This window comes from Synchytrium microbalum, assembly GCF_006535985.1.
Source record: "Synchytrium microbalum strain JEL517 chromosome Unknown SmJEL517_scf0022, whole genome shotgun sequence".
Classification (NCBI taxonomy): domain Eukaryota; kingdom Fungi; phylum Chytridiomycota; class Chytridiomycetes; order Synchytriales; family Synchytriaceae; genus Synchytrium; species Synchytrium microbalum.
Window position 1 is genome coordinate 65,595 of NW_022158371.1, and position 17,659 is coordinate 83,253.

The following is a 17,659-nucleotide window of genomic DNA, read 5'->3' on the forward strand; positions in this document are numbered from 1 at the left end:
AACGCGTATTCATCAAGTCTTTAGTCTCGCCAAAAGTTTGTCCTTCCCTTCGTCGCAACCAACATCTGTCAAGACAACCAAGTTATAAGCATTTAGCAATACTTTACTATTAGATCCATTAGGCTGCAATGTCCGTCACTGCCAGCCATTCCTTTCGTCTGCCAACAAGGTCCATACTGACAAAGGAGGACCTGGAGCGATTTCAGACCTCTCAAACTGGTCTGGATTTTCAAGACTTCATATCGAGGCTGAATGACAGCGTAAAGGGAAAATCCCTACTTGTCGATACTGAGAAATCACATGTAAATACTCGTTGTATTGTCACCCATTCATTGGATCTCTTTTTTTCCATTCAACTCGTTGTCTATTCATCGTTGGCATCAACTGACATTAACACAATGCTATTCCATAGGTGGTCGTTCAGTTACTTCATCTACTCGATACTATGGATGCATGGACGTCTGAAATCACTCCCTCGACAGATACAAAGTCCAGGTTTGGAAACCCTGCCTTCCAGATATGGTACGATCGATTGGACAAGGCAAGTACATCTAGTAGCTATTTCATTCGCTTTGCATTACCGTGTGCTCAAGGATCACGTCTCTTGTGGTTTTAGAATGCTGAAGCTCTGATACAAGACATCGTCACAATACCAGGTGCGATACCTGAAGTCGCGTCTTACTTGATACACAGTTTTGGAGATCGAAAGAGAATCGATTATGGAACTGGCCATGAACTTAGTTTCATTGCATTCTTGTAAGCCAGATACTGTAGTTGGCAACTTGCGCTTCCATCAAATGGATCGAAACGACAACAACACTCATCTTGACCTATACCCAGATACTGTCTTGAAAAGCTAGGCTTTGTTGGTCCAGCAGACCATCCAGCTCTGGTCCTATCCGTGTTTTGGCGGTATGTCAATGTAATGAGGAGTCTCCAGTTTGCATATTGGCTAGAACCAGCTGGCTCACATGGCGTATGGGGTCTTGATGACTATCACTTCTTGCCCTTCATGTTTGGATCGTCACAGCTGATAGGTGATAACTGGAGCATATTGTGAACACTTCCATCCGTCTCATTTCGAACACCTTGTGTTGTGCAGATCATAAGTACATACGGCCCAAATCTATACATGATCCCGACACTGTAGACGAATTCTCAAAGCATTACATGTACCTCGCTTGCATCAAGTTCATTAACTCTGTAAGCAAAATAAGAATCGATACCACTGAACGATTGTCTCTAGGCCAAAATTGATTCTCACACCACCAACTAGATCAAAACAGCATCGCTTAGATGGCACTCTCCAATGCTCGACGACATATCAGGAGTCAAAACATGGAGCAAAGTGAATGACGGCATGGTGAAGATGCACAGAGCCGAAGTCCTTGGCAAACTACCCATCATGCAACACTTTCGATTTGGATCGTTGATTAGTTTCGAAGGTTCTGTCGACGCTGAACAAGATCATCACGACCATGATCACGATGATGGTCACGGTCATGTACATGCATTTGGGCAAGAGTTTCCTGATTGCTGTGGTATAAGGATTCCAAGTGCGGTAGCAGCTGCTTCGGCAACGACAACTGTTAAACGATTACCGTTTGACTAAAAGATTAGATGTATATATTTAAACACATTACAAGAATGTTAGATTTGCAATAGACGAGGCAAATTTAAATTATTTACATTCAACGTTGGTCGTCATGTCCAGACAGAATCCAAATATGTATCACACCCTTTGTCCAGAGACTTGCACGGCCTTGGTCTACTACCAAAACACGACGAAGACACCTAAATCAATGGTTCCAAACCAAAATGTCTTTTTGGGTTCCTGTTATGGACAATGCTACGAGTTACAAGTGCAGGAGATGCAATATGACTTGACAGTTAGCTACGGTAGACAGTGGAGAGAGAACGACACCTACGTGTAGTTGGGTCGCATCTCCCCATATCATGACTTTCAATACGTCGGGAAATCGTGAGGGCAGGGTCGTTTGTACTGATTTGCTGAACGAGCACGCAAATCCAGCTCTTTGTTTGAAGAGGGGTGTACGGTCTCCTGTTTGCATACTGGCCATCAGCGAAAAGCTAAAAGAGTCTGATGACATGATGAATCACGTCTCCAATCTCGACTCACTGTCTACAACGACAACTGCTAAAGGTTACCTTTTGACTGAATTATGTATTTAAGCCTTGTTTCCACACTATTTATTTATGTACACTGTAACCTTTTCCCCGAAGTTTTTTGGTATACACATAGTTGTTGATAGGTCTTTTGATTAGATTCTCAATGAACTAGTTATTAGCGAATGACTACACGAAAGCATGGCAGTTAGTTAAACTTCACCAACATAGCATTGCAACAGAGCTGATCTTAATCTACTCACATTTCCTTGAACTTGATAGCGTTTCCGGATATTCTTTTTATTCTCACTCCGTAAAGTTTCAGCAGCCAGACACTGCACACTTCAACGTCAAAGACCACACTCGATGCAGTTTCAGTGCTTGGCAGTAGCTCACAACGGAAGAGGTATAGAGACTTTTCACGTTTGAATTTGAGAATGCCACCATTCAAGTTTTGGATTGCAACTAATACTCGATGAACATCCTATAGTGACATGTCTTGAGTTAGAGCCGTAGAGACTTTCAGTGATTAAGCAACTCATCAAATGGCATTCACGTACCAAAAACACTGCAGCAGCTGGTAAACTGCTGGTGGTAGAGGACCCCATAAAGAAACGAGCAACTCGAATCTGTTTCGGAATAGCATGCAACATATGCCACTCCTCAATCTCCTTATCAGATGGCTCCACGGATTGTTGCTGAGGACGTTCAGCTGAAGTTGACTTGGCCAGTCCTTTGCCAAACTCACTAAGGTAAGAACCGATACTACTTGCAAACGACGGTGCCTTTTGCATTACACTCATACTCGCACCACTGGACGTCTGTCCGGAAGAGCGTTGAGGACTACTAGATGCAGATGCACCACTTTCTGTTGACGGGGATCGATTTGTTGTATCCTGAATAAGGGCATCACTTGTCGCCATTGGTGGTTCTATTGTGAGAGAAATGGGGCCCTTTCGTAATACAGGCACCTGCTCAGAAGAGGCGGAAGTAGTATTCGATGGTTGACGGTGGGATTGATGCTTATTTTCGGGTCTTGAGACTGTAGCAAACACATCATACGAGAAATCTCCCGAATTGTAACTACCGGCATTAGAGCTCCCGTCATCAGAGCTCTCTTTTCGGTTCCTCCATGCATGTGCTCGCGGACCTGTGAAGTTGGCGGAGCTGTCCAATGCGGTATCAATAATAGTATTAGAAATCATGGGTGTCTGGACTAGTGGGATGTATGGCTCGGATGATACGGAATTACGAATACCAGTAGGACTAGTTGTTGTTGATGTTCGAAACGGTGATGCACGTTTTATGAAACCGGTAATGCTTGACACGGAGCTTCGACGAAGTTCAACATCCTCTATTAGCAAGGGTGCAATTCCTGGTCCAGCGGTACTCATTCGTACCAGTAGAGCCGTATTTCGACTCGCTTCTGGCTCTCCTGGCAACGGTGTTGTGTTGAATCCAACTCCAGCGGAAGACATGCTTTGAGGCACTGGTCCCGTGGAGGCTACGGATGAGCGACGACCCATCGATTCAGAGTCCCGACATGGTGCCGCGAAACTCTTTGGCCGCGCTCCGGGCTTACGGTCTTGGCCTGGCAGTGGAGGGAGGCTTGTAGGGAGGGAAAATGAAGTGCTTGATGAGGAGCCTGAATCACTAGGTGACTCTAACACATCTTGTGAGAATCCAGGAAGGACGATGACGGGTTGTATTACTGCTTGTGAAGGTGGTGCCGAAGCTCTTCTGTTATGGGCAGCAGCATCGTCTGTACCTATTGAGCCCTTTCCTCTTGTTGATGTGGTACGTTTGAGGTCAGCATGTGGTGAGTCGCCAGAACAACTTGGCCTACGTGCAGCTCGATAGACACTCTCTATCGATGATCGTCGAGATCCTTCACGAGAGTTGCCAAGGAACGAACTCCCCCCTAAGAAACTGCTTCTTCGATCAAAGCCTGGTGGAATGACCTTCAGTCCTATGCCGGATTGTATATGTTGTCGGAAGGTGTAGGTGGTCAAATGTTCATCAGCAGTAATCGCTGTGATTTTGGAGCCCACAAAGTTAGGATCTGTCTGGTCTCCATGTGGTAGCATACGTTCCGGTGGGTCTACTTCGTCAATGTTCACCCACGGATGTATTCGAATGGCGTCCATGTCAATACGGTGCTTGGGTGTTTTTGTGAATATTTTGGACAGCAAATCTCTCAGCTCTGTTTCGAGAAATCAGAATTACTTTTGCTGTCGTCTTCTCTGGAAACAAAATTATTGCAATCGACTTCAAGTCACTTGCCTGTTGAGAAATGGTCAGGGATGGCATAATTTATGGCTTTGATCTTAGCATATAGGGCAGACACGTTTTCACCGACGAACGGCGGTTTTCCAGTCAACATTATGTACAGTATCACACCACAAGCCCAAATGTCTGTTCGTGTTCCAATGTATGGTGTTCCGGTAATCAATTCTATAGCAGCATAATTCGGCGTGCCACAGAACGTGTTGAGTAGTTCTCTATTTGAAGTAAACGTCCTTCCCAATCCAAAATCAGAAACAAGCGCATTCCGTTGAGCGTCGAGTAGAATGTTTTCTAGCTTCAGATCTCTGTGCACTACACCATTCAAGTGACAATGATCCATAGCTGAAATGATTTGACGAAACTAAACGAAGATTTTACAGTTACAGGAAGGATGTAGGAAAAGCATAGTGCAACTCACGTAGAATCGAGCTTCCTTCTCAGTCAAATGTCCCTTCGAAGCAATCAGATCCACCAATTCACCACCTGAAGCATATTCCATGACAACAAAGCATTCCTCCTCCGTGTCAAGCACTTGGTAGATTTTGATGACATTCGGATGATCAAGCCTCATAATCAATTGCACCTCGGCCTGTAAATGTGACAAGAATGACGATGGTTTCTTTGACGAGGATTCTGCCCTCTTAGTATCTTTCGCCTTCTTTTTGTCGGGCGATGCTGGTTTTTCGTCAGGTTTGTCAGCATCAGGCGCCTTTCGTGGTTTCTTCTCTTGCTTGGGTGAATTCTGCTTTTCCATTTCGACTTTGTTGATGATTTTAATTGCGACCTGTGTAATTGTAATATTATTAAAAGATGGAAACGATTTGGTTGGTCGTCCTGAGACGACGAAACGATTTCTCCACTTTCGTATGCACTTCCTCACCTTCTGTCCTGTAGCCTTGTGTATGCCTAGCTTCACTTTACTGAAGGCACCTTGACCAATGGTCTTCCCAACCGAATACTCTCTACAAGAAAACAGGTCAGCTCTGAATTTCAACCATCCGGTCAGCATCATAATGATGGTGACGGAAAACATGTGTCGACGTGTTCCAATACCCTAATAACTGCTTTCTGGCAAACATTGCAAGTATCTAACAGACGTGAAATCGTCTAGATTGTGTGTTTGGGTAACTAGCTTTCACAGCAATCAGCAGTGCTGCCGCAAAAGCCTGTGGTAAAAATGACAGAATATTCTTCGTGGACTAGCAAATTGTAGCGTGATTATCTCACCCAAAGTCTAGGAACAAGCTCACCTGAAGTCCCACACTCAGTGAAAAACGAGGGTCCCTGAAGATTTGCAGTGTTTTTCGAAAAATCGACCAAACGGGTCCACAGGCACCTTCCTTCACCTACCACAATGGCTTCCGCCGACAAGCTGGATCGACCAGGATAAACGTACTTTTTCAATGACGTTTGCTGTTCTCAAAGTCTAAAAACTCCTGCCTAAATTTACTACTCGTGCAATGATCGAGTACACACATTGCAAGTGCGTCAACTTTGGACAACACTGACGCGAGTGAACCTTTCTCATATCACTCATACTTTGTCGAATTCGTTGAAAAGGACGCGTTTATTGCCAGTTTCTCGTCGAATTACAAAATATAGGAAACACCTTCACTTGTAGCGATCGCTCCTATCTTGGGCAGACCGGGCCATATTACTACACTGGCCCATTCGTTTAGGGCATATTTCGCTTTATGCAATGAGTTATTCACAGCGAAACCACCTCCTTCCGGGCGGAGGTCAACCCCCACTGATCGACGAAGACTGGAGTTGGACGGGTAAATACACAGCTTAGAAAGGCCTAAACCCTGTCGCTGGCATATACTAGCACCGTCTGGAGGCTGGCTGAACGAGAAAAATGGCCATCAATTCAACAGTTTCATCAAACACAATCATTAACAAATAAGAAGCTTGATCAATTACAAGTATCCTTCCCCGTTAATTTTATATTAATGAGCGATTGACATTCCTCGCGTGTCAAGTACGAAAGGCAACAGGGTAGTATAAAAGCTCTCAATTATTCTCGACTGACATCTCGACCAAATAACGTAGCTTTGGTCCAATCGAAAGCGACTAAAGCTCGATTCCTCCACGAAAACAAGCTAGAAAATATAAAGGGTCGTTAGCATCATGCCTCCAATTGATCCTCTAGAAGAATTCAAAACTTGATCGGGTTCTCTTCAAACATACTTGCTCATGTAGGCACTTCGCCAGAAGTAGAATGTGAGTGCTCCACCAAGCGCAACACCACCAGGAAGATCTAGGACATTCAGAGAACTTTTAGCCCTCATGCATTCTAGAACTTTGAATCAAGCTCTTACCTGCTATTGCCTGGCCACTACCTATATAAGCCAATGTCCCGAAAGTGACGTTTTCAAAAGGTTCGATCGATAAGGACACCTTCTTGGAATCGGAAAGTTTCCCTTCTGATACCAAGCGCTGTCGTTCGTTCTCTTGCCTGGCCATCTGTTTGAACTCATAAGCCAGATACTCCCCTATTTAGAGCGAAAGGTGAGAATTGCTGGGCCATATTACTACACTGGCCGTTATACCTTGACGAGAAGCCACTTGAGCTACAGGAATATTGAATAATGTTTAGAGTAAAGAACATTTCAAGCTCAGAAATGAAAAGAGAACACCTGTTGCGGCATATTTCGTTGCTGATGCGTCGCCAAGGGCAAACATATTGGCAGCACCTTTGACTTTGAAGAATTCGTCAACTACCAACCCTCGGCTTAAGAGTAAAAAGTAGGTTAGCTATGCCGAAAAAAAAACAAAGATTGAATGTGTTTATGTACCGTTGGTTTTGCAGATCAGATGGCAGCTTCTTGATGAGATTTGATACGACAGACCGTGGAGCGTTTCCAGTAGCCCAGACGAGTAATCCATAGTTGATATCAAACATTTCCTTGGTTTTGGTATCTTGCACCACCAGCTTCTTCTCCTTGACCTCTTTGACTGCGGTATTGTTTCGTATGTTGACTTTTTCTTCGGCAAACGTCTTTTCTGTATAATCGATGAGTTGTTTGCTAAACATGGGAAGGACGTGTGGCATGGCTTCAACGAGAGTTATCGAGATTTGACCGGAGATCTCTGGGAACCAGTCCTGGAGATCATCGACCTTATTGAAAAGATAGATTGGGTTGATGATTGTGTTGTAGTGAATGTCACAAATATACATACCAAGAAATCGTGTAGTTCCGCGGCGTATTCGATGCCAGAAGGACCTCCACCAACTACTACCATATGGAGGAGTCGTTCAATTTCTTCTTGTGATTGACCTGGGAATGACGCCTGTCGAAACGAGCAGGATAAGTGGAGTTAGCTTCGAACAAGACTATCATCAGTAACGATACTTGCAGTTTCAATACAGTCCATCAACCTCGTGCGAATCTTCCTAGCGTCCCAAGTCTCTTTGAGAAAACAAGCGTATTCCTTCACTCCAGGTATACCTGGAGATGAGTAGCAGTGTATGTTAACGAGAATGCAAGCAACCATCGTTAACAGTGCAAACAGCCAATACCGAATGTGGCATTCTCAGCTCCTACGGCCACTACGAGATAGTCATACTTGATCTATGCACAAGAGCTGACTGTTAATGTTCAATTTGAGGATGACCTGAAACCACGTACGAACCTTTTGGGAAGCAGTGGCACCCTTCACTTCAGAATTGTCCTCGATCATCAAAGTTTGAGCAGTTGGGTCAATATCTACACAGTCACCTATTCTCGACGACGAATATTCATTGAGTTGAAACAAAGGTCGGATGGTATCGAAGTCATGGACCTCTACCTTCCACAAACTTGACTGCTCTCCTCTTGAAACGCGTAAAGTGTCGAATAGGTGTCATTATAGACCTGTTGTTCCAAAAAAGTAAAATTTGAGTCGTGATTGTAAGGGAGGGACAGCCTATTAAGTATGAAATTATACAGACCTCAGTTCGACTGTTCCAACAGTACAGGAAGGCAGCAATGGAGTAAACAAGAAAAAGTTCCTTGGAGAGATGACTATCACATTATAATCGTCATTATCAAGTTGCTTCAGAAATGATGTTGCACCCCAGCCAGTGCCTAGCACTGCCAGAGTCTTCTTTGATGGATCCCATTCTTTTTGAGGAGGCGGGTGTCTAGCTACCCAAATCGCTAGATCAAATTGATAGAGTGTCAAAAAGGTTGGATTCGGCACGTGGATCCCCTTGATCAGCGGCAAAAAGCATGAGATACAAGCGAGTTCTCATCCGTTTGAATCACATTGCTTATCTTGACCACATTGGGTTGATCAAGCACGTGTTAAGAATTCCTAGAGTGCAAATGGTTGATGTTCCAATTTGATTTACCATATCCCATGCCGACGATTGAGGTCACAACAACGACTTTGAACAATGGGCCGATAGCTCGTCGAAATACAGATTTACGTGGTGGTGCATTGCTCGACATTGACCGACTGCCGAAAGAGAGCGACGCATGTTTTGAGATTATTCCTACGTTTGACGATAGGAGAACGTGTTAGAGCATTGATATACGTGCCAATTTAAATCGATATAGATGAGAGTACCTCTTGCAAGCCTCAAACCCTTCATCGCTCGATATCTTCTTCAGCGTCGCGACAAACGGGAGATAGCAAGAAAGCTTAAGCAGGATGAGGAGTGAATTTATTTAAACTATAAAACGAGGTGTGGACAATAATAATACGGCAATTAAAATTAACACCGAAACAGGTTCTCAAAGGCCTCCAGTAAACTAGAAGAAAAACACGCGTCAGTTGAGCTGATCTTGGACGAGCTACTTTTAAAACACTGGCTTACTTCAGTGGCCACAAAGGCGATGAGAGCAAGTAAAACACACAGTAAGATACAGTTGATCATAAACTTGTCTCCTCTCATCATCTGTAAGTATTATGTGAGCTTATTCCACGACCGAACGACGAAGTAAATCGACGTTCTTACCTTTTCAAGCGCCACCTTCATCTTGATATTCACGTTGTCAACGTGATCCAAAGCATTGTTCACCTTGGTGTCAACGGCATCAAGCATCTCATTTTGCTTGTCGAGTTCCTAACCGAACTTGACGTGTTAGGTATGATCGTCAGGACATTCTAACGAAACGCAGTCTCTGTATGTACCGTATTCATTTCGTTGGCGATATCCTTCAGTTTGGACACTCCTTTGCCAATCACATCCAAATCGTTGTCCTAAAGAGCGATGGCGTGAACATCAGCGAGAGGCATCAATCTCTCAGCAAGTAGCCTTACAATATCCTGATTCTTTCCCTTTATCTTCTTGAAATCTTCATCGACATCAGGATCAATAGGTGCCAAGTCTGATTCCATGAATGGATCACCTCCTCCAGGTGCAGCGTTTCCTCGATACCTAGCACCATCTAAAAACAATTAATATCTCAGTCTTCGAGTTTCAGTGGGTCTCTGAAGCTCCAAACTGGGTCCTCACCACCAGAACGTGCCATAAGCTCAATCCGATCACTGCCAACTCGATCTGTAAACTTTTTCTTTTCCAAAGCTTCAACTTCTTCAACGTGCTTATGACATAGCTCAGCGATTTCTTTCCTCTTAGCATATTCTTCGGGATTTTTGTGCTTTTTCTAAATGAGACGATCAAAACTGTATCAGAGATCAACGTGGTCATCAAAAAGTCAACATCTAGGAAAGCCGAAGACCCATATATGTAACTCACCTTCTTGTCCTCTTTAGCCATAATATCATCCATCCTTCCCAGCTCTTCCTTGAGCGATCGAATGGCAACACGAATTCGATATGATGCTTCGGCAGTTTCGCTTGTAGTTCCCATTCGAGCAGTCAGCATTTCCCGTTCCTTGAGCAATGATCGTATAGTTTTGCAATCTCCATGCAATTTCTTGCGTATTCTGGTGAAATCGTCCATGGATTTGGCTGCTGCTCCTTGTTCCATTGCTTCGGGAGAGCACGCGTCGTAAATGACCTGGAGACGCTTCATTGCGTCTCGCATAGAGGCCATGGCTGCTAGAATATATCGGGTTGGATCTAAATCTGAAGAATCTGGGTTCTCTTTCTCGTTTGGTTGTTCTTGCTCACAATAGGTTTGTGGGTGTTGTTAAGGAACGACACTGCGCATTTATTGAAGATGATATCAAGACACCGTTCATATATGGTTCATCTGGTCCTACCTAATATTCAACAATCAAACCGTGCAGAGCAAATACTTCATTAATCTAGATTCGTTGTTGCGTCCTTTGTTCTCATCGCGGACATCAAACTCTGATAGATGTCTAAACGTTTGGGGAGATACGACTCAGACCCGTACGTAATCTTTTATTCTAGCCCGCTTGCACAAGTTTGATTATGAAACGACGAAAGCAGTTCATATAGAATACCAATGATGTATGATGGGGGGAGTAAATACTTTCTACAAAACAGACACTACCAAAAATATGTATATCATGTGCCCCATTCACATTTATATTTAGTTTCTGATGGTACTTTAGGCGGTATGATACCAGACACGGCCCCCTTCTTTGTTTTACTTGCCGGTATGGCATCCTTCAGCCAACACCACTTGCCCTGTTCACCTTCCCAAGTCCACGCAGAGCATTTCGAGCTAGCTTTACACCTTGCCTCACAAGCATCAGCAGTCTCTGTATAAAAATTTTCGTAATCGTTTCCTGGTCTATTGGTATCGACTTCTACACCAGGCACCATTGTCAAATCAGACGAGAATTCCTTGAATATATCGGCATATGTGACTACAGGTTCAGGATTATGTATTATAGCTTGCTCTTCAGCATGCGATAATCGTTGTATTTGGCTGGTGGTGACGTGATGGAATGTATGTGGTCTACTACATGATGCGGAAGGCCATCCAAATCTCGAGTTTGGCGGATCAGTGTTGAAGCCAGGCATACCTTGCAGTTTGACGCCTGCGTCACGCATGCATAGACCTGTTCTGACATCTCCTGCCCAGCAATCTCTATACTTTATAATGCATGAATCAACTACATCTAGTAGTTTCAGCATGGCTCCTCGAGACAGGACTATACCAGATCCACCATGTGCGAATGGTGGGCCCTCATCAAACGTTTTGACTCCATCACATCCAACAAATAAATTATGTGCTCCAAAGTAGTATGGCTCGTATGGATCAAAGGGTAGTAACAGACGTACGAGATTGTCTACAAACATATAGGTATCATCGTCCACCATAAAGTACCACAAGGCTTCCGGATATGATTGATATAGGTATCTAAATCCTGGCAAGTTTTTATGTGCATCTAGTTTCCATCCTTGAGCTTCACTATTCACTTCTACAGCCTCATCTGCTTTTGCTCGTTTTTTCAGGCGAGAAGTCCTATTACAAGGCTGCTGCTGGTGTATCAGGTCATGACGAGTTGAGCCTGTCAAACTGTCACTGTCACTACTACTGTTAGTACTTTTCATCATGGCTAGTATACTACTGCACCACTCAAATATGTCCTTTGTCGTATCTATAGTATAAGTCCTTGTAGCATCCCACCATGCAATAATACGATTCGACCGTGGTAGTGTGTCATAATTACTGCCGTACATGACAGGTTGGGTATTTTTTTGATTGAATAATGCTAACTGTACAGGCTCATCTACAAGCCATCGTTTCGATAGATTCTTGGCAGCCAGATTCCTTTCAGCGTCCTCATATACACCGGTATATACATCCTTGACAGGTATCTCCCCAACCGAAATACCACCAGCCTCTCCAATAATAACGACCTTATCCAGCCGTTTCAGGAAGGTGAGCATCTGTATCGGCACTCGTATAAGAGCTGTATCCCTCCCACTCTTGAGAGCAACAGCGAAAAATCTATATAGGGGAGGGTAGTGACTTGGATACTCCCAAGGCTTATCGACAGTTCCAGGAGGAGGAAGCGATACATTCTTGTACGCAGGCTGTTTCCTCCTTTTAGTAGTTGATGGCGGCTTGCGATCTATGGTGCTGTCTGTCGTATCATCTGCAAATGTTTGATCTGTCTTGCCTGGTTGGATTTGCACATCTGGATTTCTGTCGTGGAGTACGTCTATGGGATCTATATCCAGCGATGATTCTGAGTCGATGGGCGTAGGCGGCGACAGGAAGGATATCAGTAAATATGCGAAAAGAAGGGCAAGGACGACAAGCGATGTCCTGGTCAACGCCCTATTAGTTCTAATTTGAAAGGCCATCTCGAGAAGACAAACAGCCTATTAGAGAAATTGAGTCAGTACCCAATATCTAGAACAGGACTAGTCTATTTCACTAACTTGCCAGCCAACTTGAGGTGTGTTGACACAAAACTTGCAACAATGAAAAGTTGGAATTGAAGGAACATGATTAAATCGACAAAGAACGGTCGTCAGATTTTTCAAAGCTTGGAATATGTGTATTGACGCGTCAGAAACTATACAAGAACGTGTTGGACCTGTTGCAAATTGTACTGTGTGTGAGAAATCGGGTGTGGGTTTTCGAATCACTCAAACCCACCAACCAACTGTTGTGTGTGTTAGTGAAGAGAGGCACTAAGCTTTAGAAAGGCCATTCATTGTATTTTGCTTCACCATTTGCTTTGGGATTTGGATGTGTGGTCTTGAACGACTGGGTAAAGACACATTTGCCTTTTCAACCCTTCACGCGACGACCTAACATCCATTCAAATTCTACACAGCAATCCAAGTAAAAACCTGAAATGGCAACGGCTTCACCTCTACCGGCACCTCAATATGTCAACTATACATCGTCGTATGATCCACCCACTGCCAACATTATCGACGCAAACTGGAATACCCCAAACTACAAAAATCCTCTAAATGTAGGATATCAACTGATAGTCATTATCGGAACTATCGGTGTACTCATCCTAGTACTTGTTGTCGCTGGTGGTACATACGACGTCCGTCGAAGACGCAAAAAGGAAAAGACAAACGCAGAACGCCAATACTATCGTGCCAAACTCATCGAAATGCTACGTACAGGGCCACCACCAGCAGATTTAGAAAATATGCATACTCGATCATGGCCGCCAGCTACAATTACACTATTTGATGGTGATCGAGTCACTCGATCGGCAGAACCTCGTAAAGTCTCGTGGGATCATGTTTGGGAGTCTGCCACCACTCATGATGCTGTACAGGCTGAAGTCGCTGAAGTCGTACCTGAAACTGGTGCTAAACGTGCCAGGGCATTGAGTATGAGAATCCCTCAAATAGCGTCGGACGGTCTACAAGGTCTGAAACGAGCTGCTTCTAAAGTTGGGCGACGGCCTGCTTCTCAAATGGAAGATCCGGAAGCACCCAATGTTCCTACAGTACCCGAACGATTCAGTCGTAAAAAGAGTCGCAAACAACGTGCTTCTGAAGCAAACTTGGAATTGGGCCTAACAGAAGCCGATGAACTGCAAACTGATCCTTTACCATACATTCCCTTGGAACTTCCCGTATTGACTCTGAACTTATCACCAGCTGTAGTCGCTTCAACCGTCCGATTCCCATCTCGAAACCCATCCGTCAGGTCTACAAGATCCAACCGAGCGGCAAAATTGAGCATAAAGAACATCCAAGTGCCAAAGGAGAAGATTGATTTGGATAATGTAACTGAAGTCGAATCTGTTGCCCAATCTTCAGCACGGGCACCACCATCACCAAACAAACGTTTCGCTTATAAGGGTACTGAAACACCCCCGATGCAAAGGACATCGGAAGAACGTAAACGTAGTTTCGATGCTGGAAGGCCTATACAGGCTGCCAGGCCAGGACCAGCACCAAACGTTGCTGCACCAATCCTTCCACCAAAACCAATCAAGAACAGCAGTCATCCCACTAACGCACAACCCAGTCATACTGCTGCTCCAGTACACCAAGCAGCACCCGTACTACTCCCACATCAACGCATATACGAACAATCGTCTGATCCAGTACGACAATTAGCAATGGCCTTATACGGACACCAACAGCAAGACAGTAGAGTAGGTCCACGCCCACAAAAACAACGGGTCAACATTACCGATAAGAACCACGAACAAGCAGGATACATGTCATCAGATATAAATCCAAACCAACCGTCAGTCCGTATTCAGAAACTAGGAGATGGATTACAAGTTGGTATCAAGTCGCCTACGACCTCAGAGTACTCATACTTTGGCCAGTCAACGGATAGCTCCACACCATAGATTCAACTACCGAAATTATATATCTATATTTGCCGTGTCTTTTTTATACAAGAGCCCCCACCGCATCATATCAAATAATACATCATGCATACAGATTACATATTAAAGAAGCTTAACACGTTATGACTCGAGAAGCAGCCTTCCTTACACGATTCATCACTGCGAGCCCCTCATCAGCGTCCGATATGCCCTCAACTAGTATTACCTGTACTTTGCGTGCCTCAAGTTCACGCAACCCTCTAAACAGTTCGTGAGCAACCTGTTCAGGACTACTACCTAGATAATAATCTTCTATAGTAGCTAGCCCGGATACCGAGTCTGATACTACTATTGGCGTGTCTCTAGTTCGTAATATACCAATCCGTGATTGTCCAGACTCAACGAATTCGGTGATTTCGTGCTGTATGAGTGCTTCGACTTTACTACTCGAGCCACTACTAGACTCAAAGAGTACAACCTGGCATTCAGGAGTATAATGTCGATACTTCATTCCCGGAGTAGTCGGCGTAGCCTCTAATTTCACATCTCTAAAATCTCTACCATGCACTCGTAGCCCTTCTAATCCAGGCAAATTACATAGTCCTTCATACGTAGCACCACCAGGCCGTAGTATCGCAGGTGGCGACGACAAGCCATCCAATACGGTAGACTCGACTCCAGAGGTACACGCACCACCATCCACAACAAGCTGTATCCTCCCATCCAAATCACTCGCTACATGTTCCGCAAGTGTCGGCGACGGCCTCCCAGACGTGTTTGCAGACGGAGCAGCAATCGGGAATCCACAAGCGTCAATTAAAGCTCTAGCTACCGGATGAGATGGAAACCTAACACCAACACTCGGCTGTCCAGCGACCACAGAGTCAGGTATGTTGGGACCTCGTGGCAGCAATATGGTTAAAGGCCCAGGCCAGTATTTGGCAATAGCAGCTTTATATACGTTCGGTAGTTCCGTGTTCTCTGGCATTATCTGGGACAGCATTTTGAGTGATGATATGTGTACAATCAGTGGGTTATCGGAAGGACGTCCTTTTGCTGCGTATATTTTGGATACGGCGGATGGGTCTAGTGCGTTTGCTCCTAGTCCATAGACGGTTTCTGTTGGGAATGCGACCAAATGTCCTTGTTTTAGGAGTGTTGATGCCTCGTTTATGACCTGTATGTCGGCTGCTTTGGTAGATGGGGTAGAGGTGGGTGCAGTCGAGTCATTGGTATGATCTGGTAGTTGCGAGTATATGTTGCTGTTGTTGGTGAATGAGGCAGGATCTACGGTTTTTGTCACAGTCTTGCACTGTGGAACTAGAAGAGAGTCTGTAGCCATATTTGCTAATTAAAATTAAATTTTCGGTAGTATGATGTGTAATGTGTCGTCACTTGACGTTTGCAAGCAGCCTCCTATTTAAATCCAACTCCGTCTGACTCCAATTTTTTTTTTTGCTCCAAAACACTTGACGAAAAAAAATCAGCCTACCGATCGCTATATCAAAATGGTTCAAATCAAGAGTAAAAAGAAGAGCTTACCATCCAGACACAATCCTACGAAACCCAAGACTGCACCAGAACGTGAAGCATTCGGCCAAGAATTCAACTTGGAAACATGGCACGATTCAAGAACCAAACAATCTAAACAGAGACAACGAGACGCTGCCGACATTGAAGACGCCGACGAATCAACCGTAATCGATACAAAAACATCTCAAAAGATCCTATCGCTAGCCCGTGAACAGCAAGACGAGCTAAACCCGCACGCTATATCATCAACATCAAGCAAGCACAGTAAAAAACAGGTCAAGAAACAACAACCAGTCGTAGAAGATAGCAGCGACGAAGAAGAATATTTAGAGGATGATGGTGGTCTGCCGCTATCATATGATGACGCGGAGGCTGAATTAGGGATTGACGCATCAGATCAAGCTATATTGGAAAAGTTTATGTCTAGTCAGCAACCAAGACGGCAGTTGGCGCTTGCTGATGCTGTCATGGATAAAATTAGTGCTGAGAAACAGGTTGTGGCTGCTTTGGCGGCTGCAAGTACGGATATGGTGGAGGAAGGCGATGGTGAAGAGGAAGGAATGGGACAGTTGAATCCTAAAGTTGTCGAGGTCTACACCAAGTAAGTTCTTAGTAGGTCAAGATGCGTGTTCTTTGCATATGGGTGTGCATGACTGTGATCTTGATCATTTTTTTTGCGACTGTTCAAAGCTAACACTTCAGCATGCAGGGTCGGAATGATTCTCTCACGATACAGGTCAGGCAAGCTCCCCAAAACCTTCAAAATAATACCAACCCTCTCAAACTGGGAAGACATCCTCCTCCTCACAAACCCCGAAACCTGGACTCCACACGCCACATACCAAGCAACCCGTATATTCTCCTCAAACCTAAAAGCAAACATGGCACAGCGCTTCTACTCGGTCTTTCTCCTCGACAGGATCCGAGCCGAGATATCCGAGACCAAGAAACTAAACGTCCATTTATACAATGCATTGAAAAAGGCATTATATAAACCAGCTGCGTTTTTTAAGGGATTCTTGCTGCCGTTATGTGAATCAGGGACGTGTACGTTGAGGGAAGCGGCTATTATTGGGTCGGTACTGACAAAGATATCGATACCGGCATTGCATTCTGCTGCATGCTTGCTGAAACTGGCGGAATTGGAATATACAGGTGCTAATAGTTTGTTTATACGGGTGCTGCTGGATAAAAAGTATGCATTGCCGTTTAAGGTGTTGGATGCGCTGGTGTTTCACTTCTTGAGGTTTAAGAAGGATGAACGGGATATGCCAGTGTTGTGGCATCAGTCCTTGTTGGTGTTTTGTCAAAGGTATGCATGCTTGGTGGCTGCTCTTTTCTTGGGTTCGATGTGATTCTGGCCATAACGCTGATTACATTCACAAACGTACAGGTATAAAGCTGACTTGACGGATGATCAAAAGGAGGCCTTGTTGGAGTTGATTAAGCACAAGATACATTATGCCATATCTCCTGAAGTCAGACGCGAGTTGTCGCACTCGGTTGGTGGAGCAGCAGGAGAGTTGGTTGCAGAGGAGGATCTAGAGGATAGTGATGTAGACATGCTCTGA

At 44.5% G+C, this 17,659-nt stretch overlaps 8 protein-coding genes across 8 annotated transcripts; 2 read left to right on the forward strand and 6 right to left on the reverse strand.

Annotated features, from left to right (window-relative positions):
- Positions 1-519: 519 nt before the first annotated feature.
- On the forward strand, positions 520-1,612 carry SmJEL517_g03806 (uncharacterized protein; the record flags this gene model as incomplete). Its single annotated transcript, XM_031169734.1, has 5 exons — positions 520-522; positions 617-756; positions 841-1,037; positions 1,103-1,203; positions 1,277-1,612. The coding sequence occupies 5 exons, from the start codon at positions 520-522 to the stop codon at positions 1,610-1,612; spliced, it is 777 nt and encodes a 258-aa protein (XP_031024266.1).
- Positions 1,613-2,386: 774 nt separating this feature from the next.
- Positions 2,387-4,274, reverse strand: SmJEL517_g03807 (uncharacterized protein; the record flags this gene model as incomplete). Its single annotated transcript, XM_031169735.1, has 2 exons — positions 2,387-2,611; positions 2,688-4,274. 2 exons carry the CDS (start codon positions 4,272-4,274, stop codon positions 2,387-2,389), a joined length of 1,812 nt encoding a protein of 603 aa, XP_031024267.1.
- Positions 4,275-4,402: 128 nt separating this feature from the next.
- Positions 4,403-5,492, reverse strand: SmJEL517_g03808 (uncharacterized protein; the record flags this gene model as incomplete). Its single annotated transcript, XM_031169736.1, has 4 exons — positions 4,403-4,774; positions 4,832-5,197; positions 5,294-5,375; positions 5,467-5,492. 4 exons carry the CDS (start codon positions 5,490-5,492, stop codon positions 4,403-4,405), a joined length of 846 nt encoding a protein of 281 aa, XP_031024274.1.
- Positions 5,493-6,430: 938 nt separating this feature from the next.
- On the reverse strand, positions 6,431-8,849 carry SmJEL517_g03809 (uncharacterized protein; the record flags this gene model as incomplete). The annotated part of the gene is made up of 13 exons (XM_031169737.1): positions 6,431-6,515; positions 6,604-6,673; positions 6,735-6,908; positions 6,966-6,986; positions 7,053-7,147; positions 7,212-7,534; positions 7,597-7,694; positions 7,785-7,865; positions 7,937-7,988; positions 8,050-8,135; positions 8,206-8,270; positions 8,348-8,555; positions 8,750-8,849. 13 exons carry the CDS (start codon positions 8,847-8,849, stop codon positions 6,431-6,433), a joined length of 1,458 nt encoding a protein of 485 aa, XP_031024275.1.
- A 285-nt stretch (positions 8,850-9,134) lies between these two features.
- SmJEL517_g03810 (uncharacterized protein) lies at positions 9,135-10,402 on the reverse strand (the record flags this gene model as incomplete). Its single annotated transcript, XM_031169738.1, has 7 exons — positions 9,135-9,152; positions 9,218-9,298; positions 9,359-9,466; positions 9,535-9,603; positions 9,664-9,791; positions 9,860-10,010; positions 10,103-10,402. 7 exons carry the CDS (start codon positions 10,400-10,402, stop codon positions 9,135-9,137), a joined length of 855 nt encoding a protein of 284 aa, XP_031024214.1.
- A 440-nt stretch (positions 10,403-10,842) lies between these two features.
- SmJEL517_g03811 (uncharacterized protein) lies at positions 10,843-12,597 on the reverse strand (the record flags this gene model as incomplete). Its single annotated transcript, XM_031169739.1, has 1 exon — positions 10,843-12,597. The coding sequence occupies one exon, from the start codon at positions 12,595-12,597 to the stop codon at positions 10,843-10,845; it is 1,755 nt and encodes a 584-aa protein (XP_031024213.1).
- A 2,091-nt stretch (positions 12,598-14,688) lies between these two features.
- On the reverse strand, positions 14,689-15,897 carry SmJEL517_g03812 (uncharacterized protein; the record flags this gene model as incomplete). The annotated part of the gene is made up of 1 exon (XM_031169740.1): positions 14,689-15,897. One exon carries the CDS (start codon positions 15,895-15,897, stop codon positions 14,689-14,691), a length of 1,209 nt encoding a protein of 402 aa, XP_031024216.1.
- A 166-nt stretch (positions 15,898-16,063) lies between these two features.
- SmJEL517_g03813 (uncharacterized protein) lies at positions 16,064-17,659 on the forward strand (the record flags this gene model as incomplete). Its single annotated transcript, XM_031169741.1, has 3 exons — positions 16,064-16,689; positions 16,798-17,400; positions 17,482-17,659. The coding sequence occupies 3 exons, from the start codon at positions 16,064-16,066 to the stop codon at positions 17,657-17,659; spliced, it is 1,407 nt and encodes a 468-aa protein (XP_031024215.1).